Source organism: Hyperolius riggenbachi, chromosome 4 (assembly GCF_040937935.1).
Source record: "Hyperolius riggenbachi isolate aHypRig1 chromosome 4, aHypRig1.pri, whole genome shotgun sequence".
Classification (NCBI taxonomy): Eukaryota; Metazoa; Chordata; class Amphibia; order Anura; family Hyperoliidae; genus Hyperolius; species Hyperolius riggenbachi.
This window is the reverse complement of record NC_090649.1, coordinates 35,176,773-35,202,705: the sequence shown is the minus strand read 5'-3', so window position 1 is coordinate 35,202,705 and position 25,933 is coordinate 35,176,773. Positions and strand designations below refer to the sequence as shown.

The window sequence follows — 25,933 nt, the reverse complement described above, 5'->3', positions numbered from 1 at the left end:
TGTGACCAAGGACCTCACACCCAAGCTTAGGGATACTGTGTCATTACTGTGTTATACTCTAGACTAGTTCCCGGGTGTCGAGATCAAGGAGCTCACGCCCCAGTCTAGGACTTTGTTATATTTATATGTTATGACTATTTGCTCTGTCGACCTTTCTCTTGCTTTCTGATTCGGTACCTCTGCATATCTGTCTATCTGTTGCCAGACCCTGCCTGTACCCAGTTACACGAATCAGTCTTCTGTCTCTGTACCTCATCTGCTCGTGTGTTGCCGACCTGGCCTGCCCGACCATCCTAGCTGTCACTCTCCCTGAGTGCTCAGTCTATCAGTATTAGCAGTGACACCATTCCACCAGGTGTCAGCTGCAACCAGGACTCCCCGCTCCTCAGAGAGTCCGGCCTGTTAGCAGCCAGTGGTCACTTTCTCTGGCTGCAGTACAGTTCACCATCTAATACTGTTATCCCTGGTTACCAGGTCCTCACTATTAAAGAGATAGTTTCTGCACTGCCCAGGGCCACCTGCCCCTCAGGTGGCTCTTGGCCGAGTCACTTATATCTCCCGCTCCACGGGTGATAGCCTACAGTTCATCTAACACATTTACTCATCAGGTGTCCAGAGGTTAGTCATACTTGTATTATTGGTGATTCTGCAGATCATCCATAATCAAGTATACATCTGTATTGTTGATGATTCTGCAGATCATCAACAATCAGATTCTCTCTGTGTGCTGACACCGATCGTTACACATTTGCATGCAAGCTGGAGTTATTCATGTCTCATTAACCACTTAAGGACCTAGGGCTTTCTACCCCTTAAGGACCGGCCACTTTTTTTCCATTCAGACCACTGCAGCTTTCACGGTTTATTGCTCGCTCATACAACCTACCACCTAAATGAATTTTGGCTCCTTTTCTTGTCACTAATAAAGCTTTCTTTTGGTGCGATTTGATTGCTCCTGCGATTTTTACTTTTTATTATATTCAGCAAAAAAGACATGAATTTTGGCAAAAAAATGATTTTTTTAACTTTCTGTGCTGACAGTTTTCAAATAAAGTAATATTTCTGTATACATGCAGCGCGAAAAATGTGGACAAACATGTTTTTGATAAAAAAAACCCATTCAGCGTATATTTATTGGTTTGGGTAAAAGTTATAGCGTTTACAAACTATGGTGCAAAAAGTGAATTTTCCCATTTTCAAGCATCTATGACTTTTCTGACCCCCTGTCATGTTTCATGAGGGGCTAGAATTCCAGGATAGTATAAATACCCCCCAAATGACCCCATTTTGGAAAGAAGACATCCCAAAGTATTCACTGAGAGGCATGGTGAGTTCATAGAAGATATTAATTTTTGTCACAAGTAAGCGGAAAATGACACTTTGTGACAAAAAAAAAAAAAAAAAAAAAAGTTTCCATTTCTTCTAACTTGCGACAAAAAAAAATGAAATCTGCCATGGACTCACCATGCCCCTCTCTGAATACCTTGAAGGGTCTACTTTCCAAAATGGGGTCATTTGTGGGGTGTGTTTACTGTCCTGACATTTTCGGGGGTGCTAAATTGTAAGCACCCCTGTAAAGCCTAAAGGTGCTCATTGGACTTTGGACCCCTTAGCGCAGTTAGGCTGCAAAAAAGTGCCACACATGTGGTATTGCCGTACTCAGGAGAAGTAGTATAATGTGTTTTGGGGTGTATTTTTACACATACCCATGCTGGGTGGGAGAAATATCTCTGTAAATGACAATTTTTTAATTTTTTTTACACACAATTGTCCATTTACAGAGTTATTTCTCCCACCCAGCATGGGTATGTGTAAAAATACACCCCAAAACACATTATACTACTTCTCCCGAGTACGGCAATACCACATGTGTGGCACTTTTTTACACCCCAAGTACGCTAAGGGGCCCAAAGTCCAATGAGTACCTTTAGGATTTCACAGGTCATTTTGCGGAATTTGATTTCCAGACTACTCCTCACGGTTTAGGGCCCCTAAAATGCCAGGGCAGTATAGGAACCCCACAAATGACCCCATTTTAGAAAGAAGACACCCCAAGGTATTCCGTTAGGAGTATGGTGAGTTCATAGAAGATTTTATTTTTTGTCAAAAGTTAGCGGAAAATTGATTTTTATTGTTTTTTTCACAAAGTGTCATTTTCCACTAACTTGTGACAAAAAATAAAATCTTCTATGAACTCACCATACTCCTAACGGAATACCTTGGGGTGTCTTCTTTCTAAAATGGGGTCATTTGTGGGGTTCCTATACTGCCCTGGCATTTTAGGGGCCCTAAACCGTGAGGAGTAGTCTGGAAATCAAATTCCGCAAAATGACCTGTGAAAGCCTAAAGGTGCTCATTGGACTTTGGGCCCTTTAGCGCAGTTAGGGTGCAAAAAAGTGCCACACATGTGGTATTGCCGTACTCGGGAGAAGTAGTACAATGTGTTTTGGGGTGTATTTTTACACATACCCATGCTGGGTGGGAGAAATACCTCTGTAAATGACAATCTTTTGATTTTTTTACACACAATTGTCCATTTACAGAGTTATTTCTCCCACCCAGCATGGGTATGTGTAAAAATTTACCCCAAAACACATTGTACTACTTCTCCCGAGTACGGCGATACCACATGTGTGGCACTTTTTTGCACCCTAACTGCGCTAAAGGGCCCAAAGTCCAATGAGCACCTTTAGGCTTTCACAGGTCATTTTGCGGAATTTGATTTCCAGACTACTCCTCACGGTTTAGGGCCCCTAAAATGCCAGGGCAGTATAGGAACCCCACAAATGACCCCATTTTAGAAAGAAGACACCCCAAGGTATTCCGTTAGGAGTATGGTGAGTTCATAGAAGATTTTATTTTTTGTCACAAGTTAGTGGAAAATGACACTTTGTGAAAAAAACAATAAAAATCAATTTTCCGCTAACTTTTGACAAAAAATAAAATCTTCTCTGTAAATGGACAATTGTGTGTAAAAAAATCAAAAGATTGTCATTTACAGAGGTATTTCTCCCACCCAGCATGGGTATGTGTAAAAATACACCCCAAAACACATTGTACTACTTCTCCCGAGTACGGCAATACCACATGTGTGGCACTTTTTTGCACCCTAACTGCTCTAAGGGGCCCAGAGTCCAATGAGTACCTTTAGGCTTTACAGGGGTGCTCACAATTTAGCACCCCGCCCACTTGCCAGGACAGTTAACAAACCCCACAAATGACCCCATTTTGGAAAGAATACACAACAAGGTATTCCATGAGGGTAATGGTGAGGTCATTGAAAATTTTATTTTTTGTCACAAGTAAACGGAAAATGACACTTTGTTAAAAAAAAAAATAAAAAAAAAATTCTGCTAACTTGTGACAAAAACTAAAATCTTTTATGAACTTACCGTGCACCTCACATAATACTTTAGGGTGTCCTCTTTCCAAAATGGGGTCATTTGTGGAGTCTGTCCTGGCATTTTAGGGTCTCTGCAATCATTACATGTATGGCCAGTATTAGGAGTTTCTGCTATACTCCTTATATTGGGTATACAAGTAATGCACTCTGGGCTGAAAGGAAAAATGAACGGCAAACATACCTTGCTCCACATCAATGGCAGATCTTCCTCCACATCAATGGCAGTGATAACCTCAGGAGAGAGACACCCCGTGCCACCCTGCACTCAGGGTGAGCCACCAACTTATGTGACTGGGCCTCAGAACTTTAGTATACAGCATTATGCCTGTAGGATACAGCAATATGCCTGCCAATAGAGATGACTCTGTGTGGCATTAAAGCATCATCATAGGCCCAAATCACATATAAACCGGGGGTGTCCACACTCAAGGGAAATTCAAACATGCCGTCTTATATCGCCAACCCAGGACAGATCAGCAATATCAAGCATGGAAACCGATCCTTCTTCCCACTTTTATGCTTACCCGTTTGGTCTTCAAGCTCACCTCTCCTCCACCTGGGACAATGTGCGAGAGACCACTGAGTGTGTGCCTACTCCTATGTCTGGAGTTCCCTAGGTTCTAATAGTGTACCTGCTCGTGGTACCTCTCAAAGCACTCCCCTATGCATAGGCCAGGCTGGTCAGGACAGCGGGGACAATAAAAACTGGTGTCATTCCTTCTTCCAGTCCTGCTGCAGACACGACAACGTTTTCTTCGGATGCGTTGACCTGGGGCACACGGAATCTGATAGGCGTAATGCCTACCATGCAGTCGGCTAGTTGCATCTGGGGGGGGGGGGCCTGGCACCTCCTGGATACAGGATGTCCAGAATGATCTGTTCCTGAAATTGGAGGAAAGATCCAGTTCTCCCAGCCTTACTGTAGAGAACAAAGCTGTTGTAAACTGCCAATTGAATCAGATAAAAAGACACTTTCTTATACCAGCGTCTTGTTTTCCGGGTCATTAAATAGGGCGCTAACCTCTGGTCATTGAAGTCCACCCCTCCCATGTTGACATTATATTCGTGGACGACAAGGGGCTTTTCAATGACCTTAGTTGCCCGTGTAATTTGGACTGTCGTGTCTGTGTGAATGGTGGACAGAAAGTAAACGTCCCTCTTGTCCCTCCATTTCACCGCGAGCAGGTCTTCAGTACGCAAGGCGGCCCTCTGCCCCCGTTCAAGTCTGGTGGTAATGAGCCGTTGGGGGAAGCCCTGGCGACTAGGCCGCGCAGTGCCACAGCATCGGATTCCTTCTAACTTTAAGTGCTGAAAGAGGGCCACACTTGTGTAATAATTGTCCACAAAAAGATGGTACCCCTTCCGGAACAAGGGTGACCCCAAGTCCCACACAACCTTTCCACTGCTCCCCAGGTAGTCAGGGCATCCGACCGGCTCCAATTTTGAGTCTTTTCCCTCATAGACCCTAAAACGACATGTATAGCCTGTGGCCCTTTCACAGAGCTTATACAGTTTCACCCCATACCGGGCGCGCTTGCTTGGGATGTACTGTTTGATGCCAAGGCGCCCGGTAAAGCGTAAGAGGGACTCGTCTACGCAGATGTTCTGTTCAGGGATATAAGCATCTGCAAATGTTGAGGACAGGTGGTCTATGAGGGGCCGAATTTTGTGGAGCCGGTCATAAGCAGGGTCTCCCCTTTCAAGACAGGTTTCGTCGTCGTTGAAGTGCAGGAAGCGCAGGATGGACTCAAATCGTGTCCTGGACATGGCAGCAGGGTACAAGGGAACATGATGTACTGGGTTCGTAGACCAATACGACCGCAATACATTTTGTTTCATTAGTCCCAAGTGAAGGATAAGGGCCAAAAAGATTTTAATGTCGGAAACTTGGACTGGTTTCCACCCGAAAGGCTGGGCATACATGCTCTCCGGGTGCTCGGTGATGAATTGTGTGGCTTTACGGTTGGTCTCAACCACAATTAAGTCCAGGAGAACCTGGGTGATGAACAGCTGCAAAAAGTCTAGGGCCGTTCCTAGATGAGCTGTCGCCACCTGGACTCCAGACTGGGCGGTGAAAGGGGGCACTACGGGTGCGGCGGAATCAGGGGATTGCCAATCTGGTTGTGCCAGCACCTCTGGGAGTCTATGGGTACTACGGGCCCGTCTTCTTCTTGGTGGCTGTTACGGGGGTACTACTGCACTTGCCACCGTACCAGTTTCAACTTCCATGCTGACGCTCACCACTTCGCCAGGGTCTACGGAAGCACTGGCACTAAGTCCAGGAGATGCTGCGCTGCTGGTGCCTGCCTCACCAAGAAAACTATCAACAGCGCTAGCACCACCCTGCTGCCCTTGAGGCGGATCCTGCGCCACCTGCGGTCTAACGACTTGGGGTCTGGTACGCCTGGCTCTAGCCGGGACCATAGCCTCGTCATCACTATCGGTCAGGGAACCACTGCTTTCTACAGGTTCAAATTCGGACCCGGAAGATTCGACGGATGATTCTTCCCAAAAGAACTCATCCGACTGGTCCATGTACCTGTATACCTCGTCATCGGAAAGCCCCCTTCTTGCCATTTTGGATTGCTAAATTTATGGGGTTTTCCTCCGAGACTACCCAGAAAAAAAGAGCACCTACCTAGCAAAAAGGGAGTATTTGAGAGGTATTGGGGTTGGTGGGAAGTGAGGTCTCAGAGGCAATCAAACAATCACGGGACAATCAAATACAATTACAGCACAATCGACTCCAATCACAGCCCAATCAAATCTGATGCACTCGGAAGGTGATGGGGGGAGGGTGGGATTGGGTGTGGCGGGAAGTGGGGTCTCAGGCAATCAAACAATCACGGGGCAATCGAAGCCGATCACGGGACAATCAAGTACAATTGCAGCACAATCGAATCCAATCACAGCCCAATCAAATGTGATGCACTCGGAAGGTGATGGGGGGAGGGTGGGATTGGGTGTGGCGGGAAGTGGGGACTCAGGCAATCAAACAATCACGGGGCAATCGAAGCCGATCACGGGACAATCAAGTACAATTACAGCACAATCGAATCCAATCACAGCCCAATCAAATCTGATGCACTCGGAAGGTGATGGGGGGAGGGTGGGATTGGGTGTGGCGGGAAGTGGGGTCTCAGGCAATCAAACAATCACGGGGCAATCGAAGCCGATCACGGGACAATCAAGTACAATTACAGCACAATCGAATCCAATCACAGCCCAATCAAATCTGATGCACTCGGAAGGTGATGGGGGGAGGGTGGGATTGGGTGTGGCGGGAAGTGGGGTCTCAGGCAATCAAACAATCACGGGGCAATCGAAGTCGATCACGGGACAATCAAATACAATTACAGCACAATCGACTCCAATCACAGCACAAGCAAATCTGATGCACTCGGAAGGTGGTGGTTGGAGGTGGTGGGGGGGAGGGTGGGGTTGGGTGTGGTGGGGGGGGGGGGGGAGGGGGGTTGGGTGTGGTGGGAAGTGGGGTCTCAGGCAATCAAACAATCACGGGACAATCGAAGCAGATCACGGGACAATCAAATACAATCGCAGCACAATCAAATACAAGCGCAGCACAATCGAATACAAGCGCAGCACAATCAAATACAATGCACTTGGACGGTGATTAGGGGGGGGGGGTCTGAGGGCGATTTGAGGGGGTGGGGGGTTGATCAGGAGCCCGCACGGGGCAGACTGAGTCCTGATCTGATGAGAGGCAGACACAGGGGGTTACTGATCGCAGATCAGTTAGTGATCGCTGGGGAGGACAGATGTAAACAAAGGGCAGGGGATGTAATCAGGAGGGGGGTATGAGGGCAATCGAGGGCCTGGGCAGGTGATCGGTTACCCCCGCGGGGCAGTTAGGGTCTGCTCTGATGGGTGGGGGTGCCGAGGGGTGATGGACAGGTGATAGACAGGTGATCAGAGGGGGATCAGAGGGGGATCAGAGGGTAAGGTAGCTGTATACAGATGTATACAGTATACAGGGGGGTAGTCTGGGATGGGGTCTGGGGGTGATCTAAAGGTAGGGGGGGGGATCAGGGGTGACTAGGAGGCAGTTAGGGACCTAAACTAAGAAACAGTGTCGCTAGTTAGTGGCAGGTGGGGGGGTGGGGGTTTTATAGGGGTGCAAGGGTGCTGGGCAGGGGTCTGCTGGGGTGATCAGGGGGGGTATGAGGCCTGGGGTGGGTGATCAGGGGGCTGCTGTGGCAAAAAAACGCTGAATTGTCAGTACTTACTAAATGCTTCCTCCTCGCTAGTGGTCTCTGCAACAATGAGACCACGAGGCGAGGAGGAAGCATGTATAAGGCACTTTGTTTACTTAACAAAGTGCCTTATACTTTCTGATTGGCCCATTGTATGGATTCCTCCGCTCGCCGGCTCTGCTAAGTGGCCGGCGAGCAGAGGCAAAATGGCGGGCTTCCGACTCCCGGCGGAGGATCGCGTCACTGATGACGCGATCGCTCCGCCCACGCCCATACAAGGACCGCCGCATTTTGTCAATACGGCGGTCCTTGCGGCTTCTACTTCCCGGCCGCCATTTGTCTATACGGCGGTCGGGAAGTAGTTAACAATATTTAGCTGTACCAACAAAATATATCAAAACTCACCTGTGATTATTATTCCCGTAGTTATTCAAGAAGTCACCGATAAGAATATCAGCTCCAATGATTTCATCCTCACAACAGCTACCTCTAGTGGTGAGAACTATGTGGGATATTGTGTAGGTCTCCAGTAAATCTACTCTCCACCAAGGAGAATTTTCTCTTGCTGTGGAGAAACATGAGCCATGATAGTAGTCGCCGTCCGGATTTCCATCTATAGCATTTATGGCGGCACTTAAACATGAGTCAGAATCCCTGTAGTTAGAGGACATGGTTGCACGGCCTCTAAGGGCAACATTCTCTTCTGTAATGAAACATCAAAAGACAGAATCTGGCATGAGACTTATATTATATATATATGTGCTTTAATTTATCAATAAAATGTAACCTGCCTATCTTACTGCTGATCTGCATTGTGTAATTTTGACAATAGCAGCGTCGTAGGTCGTAGTTGTAAGCACATGGCAGTCTATTAACAGACCAATGGGGAGCCTTGAAGGGAAATTTTGCTTTAGCTATACTTAGTATAGCTATAGCTGTGGCAGAGAGCGGTGTGTGTGTGGAGGCGGGTGTGTGGAGATCTTCAATCAAGCCCATATAGACAGGGACATAGCAATAGGGGCTGCAGCCTCTACACCCGCTCAGGGAAGTTTTGGGGTGCTGAAGGGGTTGCAGTATGATGGGGAAGCCATGGCCACACATCGGCAGGGAGGGGGGACAGTCCCCCCCTCCCTTGCCTCAAGCTCTCCCCTCCAGCTTCAATAACTGTGTGTGCAGGCGGTGGGCAGCGGCAGATACACATACCTTCCTGTGTTCCACCGTGGATGTTCCTCGCTCTAGTGTCTGAAGCTACTTCGTGTGTAAACAGGAAGTAGCATTAGACACTAGAGATAGAAACATCCGCGGTGGAACGCAGGAAGGTATGTGTATCTGCCGCTGCCCACCGCCTGCACAGACTGATTGATGCTGAAGGGGAGCGCAGAGGGGAGAGCCCAAGGTGAGGGAGGGGAGGACCGTTCCACCTCCCTGCCGATGTGTGGCCATGGATTTCCCCTCCAACCCCCCAAAACGGCCCTGAGCGTACCCGAGGGGGGGGGCATCAGAATTTCTGCAGGGGGGGCCAGGTGGTTCGTAGTTACGCCCCTGCATAGAGGATATTGGCGTGGGATCATTTCCGGAGATATTGGCGTGGGAACTTTTTGTTAAAGGTAAGTATTCATGGTTAATTAAGATTAATAAAGGACTTTTTACGGCATTGTGTTTTATTTCTTTTAACCCTTTGGGGAAATGGGTAAGTGGTACTATGTGCAAGGGGTGCTTTGGAAGGGTTGACCTCACGTCACTTTTTCATATTTCCTACACTCTGAACATATATACAGTATAAATAAATATATATATATATACACACACACACACACACCTCAATACATAAATACACACACACATACTGTATATATATATATATATATATATATATATATATATATATATATATATATATATATACACACACACACACACACACACGTGTTTATACATTACACAGGTCTGCGACTAAAAAGCTGTTGATTACTTTCATCAAATTTCCATGTATTTTGGTGTGCTGAAAACAGATACAATATTTTAAAAACTCCTAGACGTCATGATTTGCCACAAAGTGCAAAACTGTCTTCAAAGTTATCATTTTTTTTGTTTTATATATATATATATATATATATATATATATATATATATATATATATATATATATATATATATATATTTAATATTATGGGTTTTTAGCCAAATTTAAAGTCCAAATTACTATTAATTCACATACGTGCTTTTAAAGAGACTCTGTAACAAAATTGTCAGCCTTAATTCTTCTATCCTATAAGTTCCTATACCTGTTCTAATGTGGTCTGTCTTACTGCAGCCTTTCCTAGTTGCACAGTTGCTGTATTATCTCTGTTATATAATCTAATCTTCTTTCCTTTGTCAGCTTTGACAGCTCAGGCAGGAATGTGCTGCTCTGCTATGATAGGTAGAAGTTATACACACCCTCTCCATGCCCCCTGCAGGCTCTGTATGAGTCACAGACCGAACTTCTCTCAGCCTATCACATGCTGGTTAGCAGGAGGGATGAGCAGAAACTACGCCAGTGCAAATTTACGCATCATAGTTAGCATCTACGCATCGTAGTTCGTAGGTGAAGTTTCAAAAGTGCACTTACGAATTTACGCATAGCGAATTACCGCTATGCGTAGCTTACGCCCACTATGTTTAGCTAACAAGTGTATTGCGTAGTGAACTACAAATGCTTTACGCGCGTCTAATTTTCCGCGTGCGATTGTATGCTTACAAATTTACGCATTGGAAAGGGGAATGTACGCATAGAAGAGTTCCCGGTATAAGCATTTAAAGAGGAATTAATGCATAAATGTTCTGGATACGGGCATAAGCATCCACATACACTACGCTTCGCACTATGCGTAATTGCGTATTTTAATGCGCAGTCAACGAAATGTATACGAAACGAATATCTGATTTCGAAGCCTTAGTTTGGCGAAGCGTAATTGAATAAGTAGCAAAGTTGGCTGACTACGACCATCCCTGGTTAGAAGCCATGTCTTGTTTGCAAACACTGTATAAAACTGTCAATTACAAGCCAGGATTGTAGCAGGGAGTGGCAGAAACAGCACAGAGAGGCCCAGGAGAACATAATGAATAGAATGGTGTGATTTTTATTGTAAGAATTTTAGAGTACAGATTCACTTTAAGATATAAAATGGCAAAGAATAAAAAAAAATTATCTGAATGGCAAAAAAAAAAAAAATATATAGCACTGTAAATCTCATGGTCAGCAAGATATACTGTACATAAGCTAAGCAAGTTCTAGGGGAAAACATTCTATTTCCTCATTTCCCTAGTTCTCTCCTGGCCCTTTGTTGTTATTTGCAGGTAAACAATCTCTGTCCCTCCCCCCTGCAAAGGGGTTGAATACAGGTGCTGCTCTGAGTGACATGTCTGACTACTGGGATACTCAGCAGCACGCTGTATGTGTAAGCTTCTGCCCTGAGTCTGTGCTTCTAATGGTAGAAGGGGTTAATCGGTAGCAGGAAAAAAATGGCACTAGTGGCCGAAAAGGGTGCCACCATAAACTCGAATGCAATTATTGTTAATCTGCCACAAAGCAGAAAAAAGGGCGCCTGATAAATATCGTTAACAACATTAACGTTTTTTAAGTATGTTATCGTTTTAGAAGCATTATAGTTTTTGTTATATTATTTTGTTCGTATGTACAGATTTTACGTTATCAAAGATATTATCTTTTCTATGTGTAAAAGGTTGACTCTGCAGGGGGGAGTGGTTAGGGTTAGGCAACACCAGGGGGAGGGGTTAGGGTTAGGCACCACCCGGGCAGCGGTTAGTTTTAGGCAACACCAGGGGGGGTGGTTAGGGTAAGGCACCACTGGGGGGTGGTTAGGCACCTCCAGGGGGGTGAGTAAGGTTAGGCACCAACAGGGGATTGGTTAGGGTTAGGCAACACTGGGGGGTTAGTGTTAGACACCACCTGGAGAGTGGTTAGGGTTAGGCACCACTGGGGGGTTAGGCACCACTGGGTGGTGGTTAGGGTTAGGCAAGATCAGGGGAGTGGTTAGTTTTAGGCACCACCAAGTGTGACAGTGGGGCTGAGTTAAACTGTATTGTTGAATTACGTACCGATTTTTAATGTTAACATATTTTCGATATCAACTCCCAGCTGTTTTAATACAGTATTTACCATAAACCAATTTTTTTAACAAGGTTTATCGTAGTTGAGATTACCTTATCCACCAGTGCCATTTCGTTAACCAGCATGGGCCCTTTTTCCCTGCTGGCCCTAGCCCAACCTCCTCCTCCACATCAGGCCCCATCATCTCCACAATGGCAGCCATCAATACTCGCCTAGACACTGGACTGAGGGACACAATGCTCTCATCTGGGGAGGGCTGCTGACCACTGGCTGCTGGGGTGGATGTCACAACTTGCGTGGGGTGTTGGCTGCTGCTGCTGGGAGTGCTGCTCACAGCGGAGGTCTGTGAGAATCTCATGATGGCCTGCTCCTCCATCATTATGTCCATCAATGCCTGTGGCTTACTCGGCCCAGGCTGTGCTGCAGATAGACACCTCCCTGCTGCACCCCTACAGCTGAGGCACTCTCCCTGGCGGTGGACCAGTCCCAGAACTGGCCAAGGCAATGGCACTCCCTCTCCTGACACACCAACGACCCCTGCCAGACGTGTTGCATACTATGCACAAGATTTCAAGGTGGAGAAAGTGTGCTGCTTTTTGCAGTCAATACGTGTGTTGGAGGCCTGGGGACAGACGTAATATAACAGGGGGCTTTTATTGATTTTTCAGAAAAGAACAAAACAAAATACAAACAAATGCGCAGATGGCGCAAATACTGAATACAGTAATAGAACACGAAAATCACTGGACAGCGCCGCAGTCTGACTGCACTATGCGCACAGCAAAGTAACTGGCTGCACACTACTAGCACATACAATGTCACTGACTAAAATTAGTGACTGACCAGTGGCAGTGACTGCAACTAACTGAAGTTGATCACTGAGTAATGAGCTGAATACAAGTGATATACAGACAGTAAAATAATAAAGAGCTCAAAAATTAGTGGACAGCGGTCTGCCTGCACTAATAGAACAGTGCAATGTCACTGACTAAACTTAGTGACTGACCAGCGGCAGTGACTGCAACTAACTGAAGTTGATCACTAGCTGGCTGGCTGCCGCTTAGCTAGCTAACAAATATACAGTAATAGAGTAGTGGAATCAGTGTGAAGTTCAACCTGCCTGCACTAAGCACAGCACACTGAACTACACTGACTACAGCTAACTGTAGTTAATCACTCACTGGCTAGCTACATACAAGGATATACAGTCACTAATAGAGCAGTAGAACCAGTGAACCTGCCTGCGTTGGACTCACTCACTGAACTACACTGACTACAACTAACTTTAGTAATCACTCACTGCTAGCTAGCTTAATACAAGTATCAAATACAGTATAAGAGCAATGTTAGAAGTAGAAACACTATATTTTTAGGACAAAACAAACTTGCTGAAGTAACAAATGGCCTGGAGATGATCTCAGTGCCACAGTCTAGCAAGGATGGAGCTTTTCATCATGGCCGCCGCTTTATATACAGGAGGGGAGGGCATAGCCTCCCCTCCTATGATTGGTTGCTAGGGCCTGGCTGGAGGGCCTCTGATTGGCCCAGGGACATCATATCCGCCCAATTACGACCTAGTAGTAATCACAGCTTTCCAAATATCTGCAATCACGGAATGTCTGTGGCTGATTTCCATGATCCAGAATCGATCACGGCTTCAGATTCGGCAGTCGAATAGTGAAAAAAATGCTTGTGAATCACGGCTATTCCGTGATCACGGAAATTATCCGAGCACCACTGGTATTAGCTCTCTACTGGTCCTGTGCTCATAATAATGACTTCTATAGATACTTTGAATAGTAGTGATCATTAACAAACTGCTCCCCATCCCCTTCTTGCACCTCTGACACTGTAGTTACCCTTGGCAGGTTTTGGTGCGCCATATCAATTGTTATGTATAAAGTGCTTGGGGGGCCCCAATGTAAACCCTTGCATCTGGGCCCACAGTTCCTTAGCTACGCCACTGATAGAAGTGATTATTATGAGCACAGGACCAATAGAGAGCTTATACTGTAGTTGAGATAGGGCCTTCGGGGCCCCTCTGGCCCAAGGTGGTCGCGACCTCTGCAACCCCTATTGCTACACCCCTGAGCAAAAGCAAATTATTACAGACTTTGTGAAAAAAAAGTATACTTCGCATACATTGGACTAAAAATTTGAGATCAAGATAAAGTTTGGGCACCTCATAAAGTGTGCAAATGGTGTGTTGATGACCTTCAAAACTGGTTCAAGGGTAAGAAAAAATCTTTTCATTATGCGTTTCTTATGGTATGGTGAGACCAAAAGAACCATAGTGACGACTGTTACTTTTGTTCATGCAATGTGAAAGGGTTTCATTCCAAATGGAAGCATTCCATTGCATACCCCAATCTTCATTCAGCAATTTGTCCCATCCCCCATGGCACAGATATACCAGTACCCAAGCCCCTGCTACCTTCGATGAAGGTGAAGTCATACCTGAACCAGATGATGAATCAAGTTCTGACTTTGAAAATGACCAAACTTGTTTTCTTAGGGGGAGATGAATGACTTGGTAAGAGACTTCAATCTTCCCAAAGATGCCGCTGAGTTACTTGGATCAAGGCTGAAAAGCGGGAATTTATTGTTGCCAGGAGTGTCATCTTCATGGTTCACACATTGTGAAAAAGAGTTTGTTCCTTACTTTGCCCAGGAAGACAAGTTGGTTTATTGCACTGATATTGAAGGTCTGATGGGTCAATTTAACCTTCCTGGCGGTAACCCTGAACGTAGTTCGGGGTAAGTCGCACAGGAGGATTTCTCAGGCCCTGCTGGGCCAATTTGCATATTTTTTTTTTGCTACACGCAGCTAGCAATTTGCTAGCTGTGTGTGCATACCGATCGCCGTCACTCTGAGCCGATTTGCCGCTACCCGCTGCGCCGCCCCCCTCCTCAGACCCCTTGCGCAGCCTGGCCTATCAGCGCCAGGCAGCGCTGAGGGATGGATCGGGACTCCCAATGACATCACGACGTCATCCCACCCATCACCATGGCGACGGGGGAAGCCCTCCAGGAAATCCCGTTCTTTGGACGGGATCTCCTGATCGCAGATCGCCGGAGGCCATCGAAGCGGGTGGAGGATATAATGTAGCGAGCCCTAGGCTCACTACATGATTTAGAAAATAAAAAAATAAAAAAAAAACTGCTGCGCTGCCCCCTGGCGGATTTTAATAGACCGCCAGGAGGGTTAAAATCCAATATGATTCAGAGCAATGGTGTATTTTTATAGATTCTTCAAAAAAAAAGTCTCAAAACAGTTTTACTCCACAACAGTGGTTTTTACTTTTCAAAACCTGTAGGTCATTCTGTACATTTGAAGGAAACCTATGAGAACTAGGAATTGGTTCTTGATAAACTTAAATATAAAGCCCATGGTTGGAAAGTGTGTGGGGACTTGGGTATACCAAATACCTTTGTTTTCTGTCTATGGGACAGTCGAGACCGACAAAATCACTGGACCAAGAAGAGTTGGCTGCTGAGGGTGCTAACAGTCGTTAAAAAAATAAAACATTCCCCCGAGAAACTTTGGTACCTTCCTATAAAGTTTTTCTGCCACCTCTCCACATAAAATTGGGATTGATTAAGCAATTTATAAAATCACTTCAAAGAGATGGAGAATGCTTTAAATACTTGGTCACCAAGTTTCCAGGCCTGTCAGAGGCAAAATTAAAGGAAGGTGTGTTTGTCGGTCCAGAGTCTCATTAGAAGACTTATAGTTGATCACGAGTTTGTCAATGCCATGATAGATCCTTAAAAAGAAGGGTGAACTGCATTTAAAGAAGTCATACAGAAATGTTTATCAATAACAAACAAAGATCCTCACTACAAAAAGATTGTCAGATGAATGCTGAAAGCATTTCAAGCTTTAGGTTGCCTGAAGAGTTTAGAAGAAGTGCATTTCCTCCAGTCCCACCTTGACTACTTTCCTGAAAATTTGGCAGTTGTAAGTGAGGAACAAGGTGAACGATTCCACCAAGACATTAAGGAGATGGAAAGAAGATACCAGGGAAAATGGAGCATTACAATGATGGCAAACTACTGTTGGGATGCTTCAGAGAGACATTCCAGATGCTGTAGAAAAGGAGAAACAGATTTGACTGGCACTCGTAGCGCACTGGATAAAGGCAGTTGGATATCAAAACCGAACACACTGTGCTCTCTACCCGGTGAAGATTCACAATCAGTAGCTGAGAAGAGAAGCAGGCCCGGCACCAGTCTCAATGCATCAGTGAAAATGTATTCCAACAGGTACAGTAAGGTCACATGGAAGATGGCCTGACAGCTGTTTCCCAGGTCCCCCTGCTTCGTCAGAGGCCAATAGAAGACCTCTGACGAAGCAGGGGGACCTGCGAAATGGCTGTCAGGCCGTCTTTTTGTTCTTCCATGAGACCTTATTGTACCTGTTGGAATAATTTTTCACTGAAGCATTGAGACTGGTGCCGGGCCTGCTTTTCTTCTTGGTTTCAGATGCTACTCACAAGCATCCAAGAAGAGCCTCACAAGGAAGAAAAGTCGAGTTTAGTGTGTGTAGGTGAACTCAAACTTTAATTTTATAAGTCTATTCTCATTTATTTTGAGATATTAGCTTATTTAACATAGTTACCTAATTTGTCAGGAAAATTGATATCCTATGACAAAATGGATTTCATTTTTGGATTTAGCGCACCAAAAAACATAAAGATTATGTGAAATGACCAAAACAGCTGTCAACATTTTTTTTGCAGACCTGTGTCATTTTACCACATTTAAATGTAGACTTATTTAACATCAAGTTTCTCAAAAACTAGTCTTTTTGAAAAAAAAATGTTTTTTTTTTCTTGTTCCCATTGTCCTCCCTAACATACCCTGCAAAACTGGTATTTGTAACATGGACGGGGGCTTTGCTATTAACCGCAAAAGTCATGGCCATTAACTAATTTTCCACACTCAGCACATGAACTTTAAAATCAGTTTTCTCCAAAACTATAAGGGGCTTGATTCACAAAGTGGTGCTAACCTAGTTAGCATGCATAAAGACCTTGGGCGTGATAAGTAGGGTGCTAACTAGGTTAGCACCGTTTTGGGGGAAAAAATTGCGCGCAAAGTTCCGCGCGCAACTGTATGCATGTGCACACCATGGTGCGCGCAAAACGTCATATCGCGGTGCAACAAAAACAGAGCACCCGATGCGCCTATAAGGTCGCATAGGGTGCGACCTTAACGTCGCACGTTATTTTTTAAAAATTTGTAGACTTTAGACAAGGTGAATACCGCTCATCCCACCACTCCTCTGACAGTGCTCGACCTGGCCCGCAAAACCAAGAAATCAAAGTGAAGGAAGAAGGGTCCGCACTTGTCACGAGAAGCGAACTTTATTGAAGGACGTATCCATAAACAGCCAAGGCAACATCTATGCAGCTAACATGTTTCGGACAACCTGTCCTTAATCATAGCTCAAATTTGTACACGCCTAAACTCTGTTTAGGTGTGCAGAGGGGCTTTTCACAAGCGTGCTAACAGTCAGCACTTCTTTGTGAATCAAGCCCCAGGTCTTTTTGATTTTTTTTTTCCTCTGCAAATGTGGTGTTTCTAGCATCTACAGGGGCTTTGCTATTAACTACTAATTTTGGCAGCCATCAAACTTGTAAAAATAACCATTAAAAAGTGTTTGCACAAAATTCGTATTTTTTTAGCGACTATTTTGCAGTTGATTCACCCCTGCCATGCCACTGTCTAGGTTTTGGTACCCTTTACACCTTTTTTTAAAGAAATTGTGGCTGCAGAGATGCCCTTAAAGTTTTGATGTTCGCCTGCCCAGTAAAGTCTACCGGGCCTGACCCAAAATGAGCGGTTTGCAAATCATTGGCAAAAACGCGAACAGAAAATTTGATGTTCACTACATCACTACTCTAGTGTGATTGTTAGAAAAGGCAATCTAATGTGCAGGGGAAGACTGGGAGCTTCTGAACTGGAGTGAAAACAAACACAACCAATTGGCTCTTTTATGGCATCCCCCAGCCCAAATGTATATGGCCATACCTCCCCATTTTAGATGTAACAGAGTGAGTAATGGCCTGTGTCATTAAAGGGAACTCCAGGGGATTAGAGGGCAGCTTTCATTGTTTTGTAAGTATTATAATCTTTAAAAAGTATACGTCTTCACTCAATTTTTCATTTATTGCTGGGTTACCCATACACTGTACAATAAAAACGTTTTTTAGATCAAGAAAAACAAGTATCCCGTTTTTTTCTATAAAAATCCGATCAGACATGCTGGGAAAATCTTTATACTCCATCTAACGGAATAATTAAACTAAATGATCTAATTGGAAAAAAAAAATGAAAAATTGTACCATGTATGGGCACCTTTACAAAAATCTAATGGATCTCACCTTTTTTTTCTGCATCCACCAACATCCATATAAGGGTGAAAATGACCACAGCGGGCATGGTTCTTTTCTTCATGTAGACCATGGTCTCCTTTGCTCTCTTATCAATTAACCTAGAAAATTAAAATGTTCATTAACACCTGGGAAGCTAAAGCACAGAAGTGATTTTCTCACATGTGGTCTGGCAAAAGTTTGGGTGGCTTTAGTGGCGACAGCCCGCTGTTTCTGGCATCCATCCCCTCGTCAAGCCGTAATGCCCGCCTTGATGAAGGATGGATGCCAGAAACAGCGGGCAGTCACGCTAAAGCCACCAGAACAGATTTTGCTGATGTGATTCAATAAAGAGCTTAACATTATTGGTGATGCCAGTCTTCACTCGAATATAGACTGTTTGTTCCAAGACTTGGGCACACCAGTCCCTTTTGTTAGTGAGTGCCACTCGTTTTACCTGTTGTTACGCTGATAACAAGAGCAAAAGACAGTGAATGTGTGTGACTGACTTTGAAACTACTAAATAAATGAAGAAAATGCAAATGTATTACTTCACTTCACTACATACTACACTAAGGTCTCTCGGATCAGTGAATAATGGCGCACAGCATCTATGCATAAAAATGGCACCGCATTAAAAAGATACGCTTATCGCTATTTATCGTTAGTACTGCATAATAATGGCGCACAAAAGAAAACACACACAAAAAAGAAGAAACACGGCACACAGTAACGTTATTTATCAATAGTGCCGTTCATATGCCAAACAGCAGACGTTATTGTGCACAGTAACGTTATTTATAAATAGCGCCCTACATAAGCCAAACTGCAGACGTTATTTAACTGCAAAACGGTGAATGGATTTAATGTAACACTGTCAAGGTTAGGGTTAGGCACCACCAGGGGAGATTTAGGGTTAGGCACCTCCAGGGAGGTGGTTAGGATTAGGCACCACCAGGGGGTAGTTAGGGTTAGGCACCACCAGAGGGGTATCCACACAGAAGGCATTTGAAGCTGTTTTTGTCACCTCGCAGCTGTCGGTAATGATTGAACCTGATACCGCATGCTGTAACCTTGATGAATTGACATTTACTGACATTTGTTGAGATATTTATTGAAAAAGTCGTCAATTTACCTGTAATTGCAGCTTGCCAATTGCCATGCGATAACAGCCCTGATGAATTGACATTTTTCTAAATGCTCCGTAAAGCCTCCCATTTTAAATAGCCAGGTCTATAGGTGTCCCCAGAAAAGGTAGCCAGGTCTTTAGGTGTCCCCAGTTTAGATAGCCAGGTCTATAGGTGTCTCCAGTATAGATAGCCAGGTCTATAGGTGTCCCCAGAATAGGTAGCCAGGTCTATAGGTGTCCCCAGTTTAGATAGCCAGGTCTATAGGTGTCCCCAATTTAGATAGCCAGGTCTATAGGTGTCCCCAGAATAGGTAGCTAGGTCTATAGGTGTGTCTCCAGGGGGAAGGGGAGGTAGCGCAATGAAGGGGGAGCAGGGAAAATCGGCGGGGAAGGGAGGTCGTTTCCCCCCTTCCCTCATCTTGGGGCTCCCCCTCCCTCTTCTCCCCTCCAGAATTGCGGTGTTATAGCAGGTGTCAGCAAAACACTTCCTCCTATTCTCGGTGCAAGAGGGAGATCTGTGCGCTGCTGGTCTGGTCTAGTCAGTGACGTCACCAGACCAGCGGCGCAAAGATCTCGCTCTCGCACCGGGAATAGGAGGAAGTGTTCTATTATCGCCCGCTGTCACACCTCAATTATGGAGGAGGGAGCGAGGAAGGGGAGCCCCAAGGTGAGGGAAGGGGGGGAACACCCACCTTCCACACCACTGTGCCCTGCTCCCACTTCACTGTGCTGCCACCACAGGGTGGGCCCCCTAATGACCACAGGCCCTCGGTCCATGCCCGAGTGCCTGAATGGTCAGTTCATCCCTGAATACAATACAACTGGGTAGCGGATCTTCGGAAAGGCTAGGATTCATTCTGTGTAGCTGAGAAGAAGGTTTGCAGCAGAGACTAAAAACATGACTTACAAGTATTTTTATTATCAATGCAATATGAGTAATTTATATATACAGAAAATCATTAAAAGTAACAATTATAGAGAAAAGTAACCCTATACAAAAAAATTACTTAGATGTCTTTTTATTATCAATGCAATATGAATAATTACTATATACAGAAAATCATTAAAAGTAACAATTAAAGAAAAAAGTAACCCAGTATAAAATAAAAAGGGAAAGAAAATAAAGAAACATACTTCAAGTTTAGAAGAAATATGCCCCTGTGTATGGAAGTCCAAGCACATGGAAAGTTCTTTTGTTTCAGGATAAAAGTTCAAACACGATGGTAGCTAGCTCTGTCCTCATGCTAGCTGCTTGCAATCCTTAAACAATGGTAAAATGGAGGACTAACCTCACATTTCAGTGTTTGGCTTATGAATGATCCAGCTTTTAGGGCGGGATCTCAGAGTCAGCCCCTGGGCTGGACTGGGCATTATTATACTTTGGGAAGGAAGCTTAAAGGGAACCCGAGGTGGGCTCAAAAAATATATAAAAAAAAAAAAAACTAGGCTACCTGATCCGCGGGGCTGAGCAGATCAAGTAGCTGCAAAAACTGCCGCTCCCCGCTGTTTCTGTGGGCTGCAGTAGTCCACTTTCACTTTGGTGACTCTGGGTCACGTAGCTGCGCTGAGAGACTGTGTTTTCTCTCATAGCGTGCAGGGAGGTGGATTCTGGATCACGGAAATTCCGTGATTGAAAATATTTGGAATGCAATCATGGTTGTGATCGCGGGGAGCGGCATGGGTGGCGTCGGCCGGCAGAGATCTTCAATCAACTTAATGAAGATTGCAAGATAGAGGATATTGGCATGGGACCCTTCAGAGGATATTGGCTTGGGAACATTTTTTTTAAAAGTACAGGTAAGTATTTCTGGTTAATTAAGAATATTAAAGGACTTTTTCCGTTGTTGTGTTTTTGTTTCATTTAACCCTTTGTGGAAATGGGTAAGGGAAGTACCCCTATACTCATTTATCCTGGGAGGGCGCTGGGCATCTGGGGTCCCCTTCTTGACGAGACTCCTAGATGCCACCATGAACCCCCCCCCCCTGCAGGGAGTCGTCACCCCCACCTCCTCCTGGGGCACTGGAGGTGGGGTAGAGCCCCTTGTACATGGATTGGATAAGGGCTACGGTGGGGAGGGAAAGACTTGGCCACCCCACCTCCCCGGAGCCCACCATACCATGGACCATGCGGGCTGGTATAGCTCAGGGTGCAAAGCCCCAGTCGGCCGGGGCTCTGCATTCTGGCTATCCTGGCCTGCATGGGAGACAAGGGGTTACAGAGGCTCAGGAGTGGGGACCCCACGTCATTTTTTTTAATTTCCCACACTCAGCACAAAACAAATAAATAAACAATTTTAAAAAATAGGAAAAGCATATTTTTTCCCACTATCTTTTTAACATATCCTGCAATTTTGGTGTTTCTAGGATGTAAGGGACCTTTGCTATTAACTGCTAAAGTTGGCGGGAATTGTTTCACTAAGAACTGTCATTTACAGCATTTAAATGTATACTATTTTCCTTTGAAATTTTAAAATCGATTTTCTCAAAAACTATAAGGTCTTTTTGATTTTTTTTCCTCTTGTTCTTACTGTTCTTCTTAACATATCTGGCAAATTTGGTGTTTCTACAATGTAAGGGGACTTTGCAATTAACCGCTAAATTCGGCGGGTTTTGGCGGCTTTTTAAATACTTTTTCCATTTTCCGGTTTTTCTCAAAAACTAAAAGTTATTTTTGATTTATTTTTTAGGTTGTAGCCCCTTATCACCTCTATAATCCATGCAATTTTCGGGGATTGTAGAATTTATGGGGGCCTTGCTATTAGCTAAAACGCTTTTCCATGATCACGGCCGTGAATTTCTGTAATTGCCTCATTCACGGAAAAAAATCCGGTTCGAATTTGTGAGTCCATTTCAAATCCAGAAATTAATCACAGAATTTCCAGATTTTTTTTCAACCACAGCCGAATCGGTCGAATCCATGATTGGGGGTAGCCGAGCATCACTGGACACCATGAATCAAATTATATAACTTCCACAACTATCCCTAGGTATGGTATCTCTTAGGGCTCGTTTCCACTATAGCGAATCCGCATGCGGGCACTGCATGCGGATTCGCATAGTCAATGTAAGTGGATGGGGCTGTTTCCACTTGTGAGGCGGCGGGAGCGTTTTTCGGTGCGGCAGAAATCTGCACAGCAGAGCCGTCAGATTTCGCGTGCGGGAGGAATGCGGGCGAATCGCCGCTAATGCATTTAATAGGGAAATCGCATGCGGCTTTGTCATGCGGATTTCCCCGCGATTTCGCGTGCGATTTCGCATGGTATGCTATGGAGCTTTACTCAGGCAGTGACATGGTTAAATTCGCCTGGCTCCTTGCCATGCGAAATCGCATGCGAAATCGCGGGTAAATCCGCATGCGGAAATGCAGCCGCATGCGATTTCTTCTGCGGTGGAATCCAGGCGATTCCGCACCGCTACAGTGGAAACGAGCCCTGTAACAAGCAAAAATCATTCAATACATTTATTTTATATCTGCTCCCAGCGGTGCTAGGCTGTCTGCAAGATGCTAGTTTTTGAATAGGCCCCCTGCTGTATATAACCAAACGGCTCTGTATAACCAAATGGTGATGGCTTTTCACACCTGTTATCTACCAATGAAGGGAAACCTTTTTAACCCATTAATTAAACAGACACATTGGCTTCCCTGGAGTACAAATGGAGTCACAGGAATAGAGCTCTGCTATCTGCTAAAAGAGACATACCCCAGAGAACCCAGGGACTCCTGTCCCTAGATATACAATCGAAGTTAGGAGCAATCAGATAACCGATTGCATTTCTTCCCAAATCGATTGCGTTTCCTCACAGACTGTCAGTAACAGTGGGCACTAGCTCCCCTCTTTTGATTGGTTGCTAGGGTTTCTGCTGGGGTCTCAATGATTGGGCCAAACCTGCATTTCCTTAGTTACGGACAGACTCGAAGTGCCTACTCAAATCGATGTGCCTACTCGAAGTCGAAGCACCGCATACTATTTGTAATCGTTCATGTGAAGTTAGCAACCAAAGCCATAACCGTTTTTGATTGCCAACTTCAACCACTAAGGTGCTGACTTCAACCTCGAATGGGGTGTTCTCAACGTTTCAAGCTCGAAGCGAGTGCCACTAGAGTTGGGCCGAACCTCCGATTTTAGGTTCGCGAACCGGGTTCGCGAACTTCCGCGGAAGGTTCGGTTCGCGTTAAAGTTCGCAAACCGCAATAGACTTCAATGGGGATGCGAACTTTGAAAAAAAAAAAAAAATTATGCTGGCCACAAAAGTGATGGAAAAGATGTTTCAAGGGGTCTAACACCTGGAGGGGGGCATGGCGGAGTGGGATACACGCCAAAAGTCCCCGGGAAAAATCTGGATTTGACGCAAAGCAGCGTTTTAAGGGCAGAAATCACATTGAATGCTAAATTACAGGCCTAAAGTGCTTTAAAACATCTTGCATGTGTATACATCAATCAGGTAGTGTAATTAAGGTACTGCTTCACACTGACACACCAAACTCACCGTGTAACGCACCGCAAACAGCTGTTTGTGTAGTGACGGCAGTGGCGGGTTCACTGAACAGAACAGGTATGCAGTGGCGGGTTCACTGAGCAGTACAGGTATGCAGTGGCAGGTTCACTGAACAGGTATGCAGTGGCAGGTTCACTGAACAGGTATGCAGTGGTGGGTTCACAGAACAGGTATGCAGTGGTGGGTTCACAGAACAGGTATGCAGTGGCAGGTTCACTGAACAGGTATGCAGTGGTGGGTTCACAGAACAGGTATGCAGTGGTGGGTTCACTGAACAGGTATGCAGTGGTGGGTTCACTGAACAGGTATGCAGTGGCAGGTTCACTGAACAGGTATGCAGTGGTGGGTTCACAGAACAGGTATGCAGTGGTGGGTTCACAGAACAGGTATGCAGTGGCAGGTTCACTGAACAGGTATGCAGTGGTGGGTTCACAGAACAGGTATGCAGTGGTGGGTTCACTGAACAGGTATGCAGTGGCAGGTTCACTGAACAGGTATGCAGTGGCAGGTTCACTGAACAGGTATGCAGTGGTGGGTTCACAGAACAGGTATGCAGTGGCAGGTTCACTGAACAGGTATGCAGTGGTCTCACTGAACAGAACAGGTATGCAGCCAGGAACAAGCTAAGCCTAACTAATCTTTCCCTATGAGAGACAGTCTGCAGCAGCTCGCCCTACTCTCACTAATGCAGGCACACGAGTGACCGTAATGGCCGCCGCTGCCTGCCTTATATAAGGGGGGTGGGGCTCCAGGGGCTAGTGTAGCCTAATTGGCTACACTGGGCCTGCTGACTGTGATGTAGAGGGTCAAAGTTGACCCTCCATGGTGCATTATGGGGCGAACCGAACTTCCGCAAAGGTTCACCTGCGGGACGCGAACGCGAACCACGGAAGTTCGCATGGAACCGTTCGCAGGCGAACCGTTCTGCCCAACTCTAAGTGCCACTATATTTAACCAGTTTGCATTCCACGTTTTTTACCCCTTAGGCTGCTTCCACACAGGGACGTTACAGGCGCACTTTAGTGCGCCTGTAACGCTCCCCCAATGCACAGCAATGTAACACAAGTGGGCTGTTCACACAGCCCACGTTGCGTTACATGTAACGCTGCACGTTGTCCGGAAAGTGCAGTATGCTACGGCGTTAGAGCGGCTATAGCCGCGTTAGACTGTTTGCACATGCTCAGTGGGGGGCGGAGAGGAGGCGGGGAGAGCCAGCTACAGTAGCCGCGCACATGGCTACTTAATATTCACTGCACTGGCGGCCGCTGATTGGCCGGCGGGACCACGTGATGCGGAGTGTCTCGCTCCGCATCACGTGGTCCCGCCGGCCAATGAGCGCCACTCTGGGAGACCTTATAGGGATAGAGCCGCCTAACGCGGCTCACTCTACGGTCCTCTCTTGCAGCACCATACGTTGTGTTAGGTGCACGTTATGCGACCTTAACGTGGCACCTAACGCAACGTCTTGGTGTGCAAGAAGCCTTAATGTTTCTTACTTTAATGACTTGTACCATCTTAGTAAAACATATATTTTTTCAATACAATCTAGGCTTTCTTTGGATAATATTTTTTTTCCCAAAACTATTTCATTTTACGGTCATTTTATAGGAAAAAAATTAGGCGCAAATGCAGAAAATACACATTTTTTCATTTTTCACCCTTCCTAATTTTCACACAATACATCCCACAATTAAAAAACACATACAACTTCTTTTTAGCCTTTCCCAGTTAAAATGATACCCGTATGTCATATTTGATTACTAGCTGAACATGTTCCAGACCATCATACCCAGCCTGCGCGTCTGTAGCAATCAGGTGCACTTGCTAGGGTGACAGTTCAGGGGCCATAGTGCTGTACAGAGGCACCGCTATGCAATGGCAGAGCAATACATCTGTAGAGCATTGGGGTCCCAAACTTTTGCCCTAGCAATCTCATTGCTACAGTCATTAAAAGTTTATGAAAACAGGTATAGATATTGCTGAGGTTAAAAATGGGTTAATAGGCTTGGCTGGGGCGTACGAGAGATAACGGCGCTGGAGACTTGGGCGCAGGACACAGCCGGTATATGGCTGATCCGCTGCCGCACAAGTCCCGGACGTGTTAATTACTATTACCCCTCCAGGCTGCCATGGATAGTGGGGGAATGAAATAATTCGGCTTCCAGCAATCGCTGGAAGCCGAATTATTGTTTTAAAAGC

The 25,933-nt window shown here is 45.5% G+C and overlaps 1 protein-coding gene across 1 annotated transcript in view; it reads right to left on the bottom strand.

The window, feature by feature from the left end:
- The window catches only part of LOC137570331 (fucolectin-like), a 62,063-nt gene extending 41,625 nt beyond the window's left edge, over positions 1-20,438 (bottom strand). The window contains exons 1-3 of the mRNA XM_068278976.1: positions 20,372-20,438; positions 18,121-18,230; positions 8,023-8,320 (exon numbers count right to left, since the gene is read on the bottom strand). Coding sequence (XP_068135077.1) covers positions 8,023-8,320; positions 18,121-18,202 — 380 coding nt within the window. The 5' untranslated portion in view covers positions 18,203-18,230; positions 20,372-20,438. The remainder of the gene's footprint in view (positions 1-8,022; positions 8,321-18,120; positions 18,231-20,371) is intronic.
- Between the last annotated feature and the right edge of the window lie 5,495 nt (positions 20,439-25,933).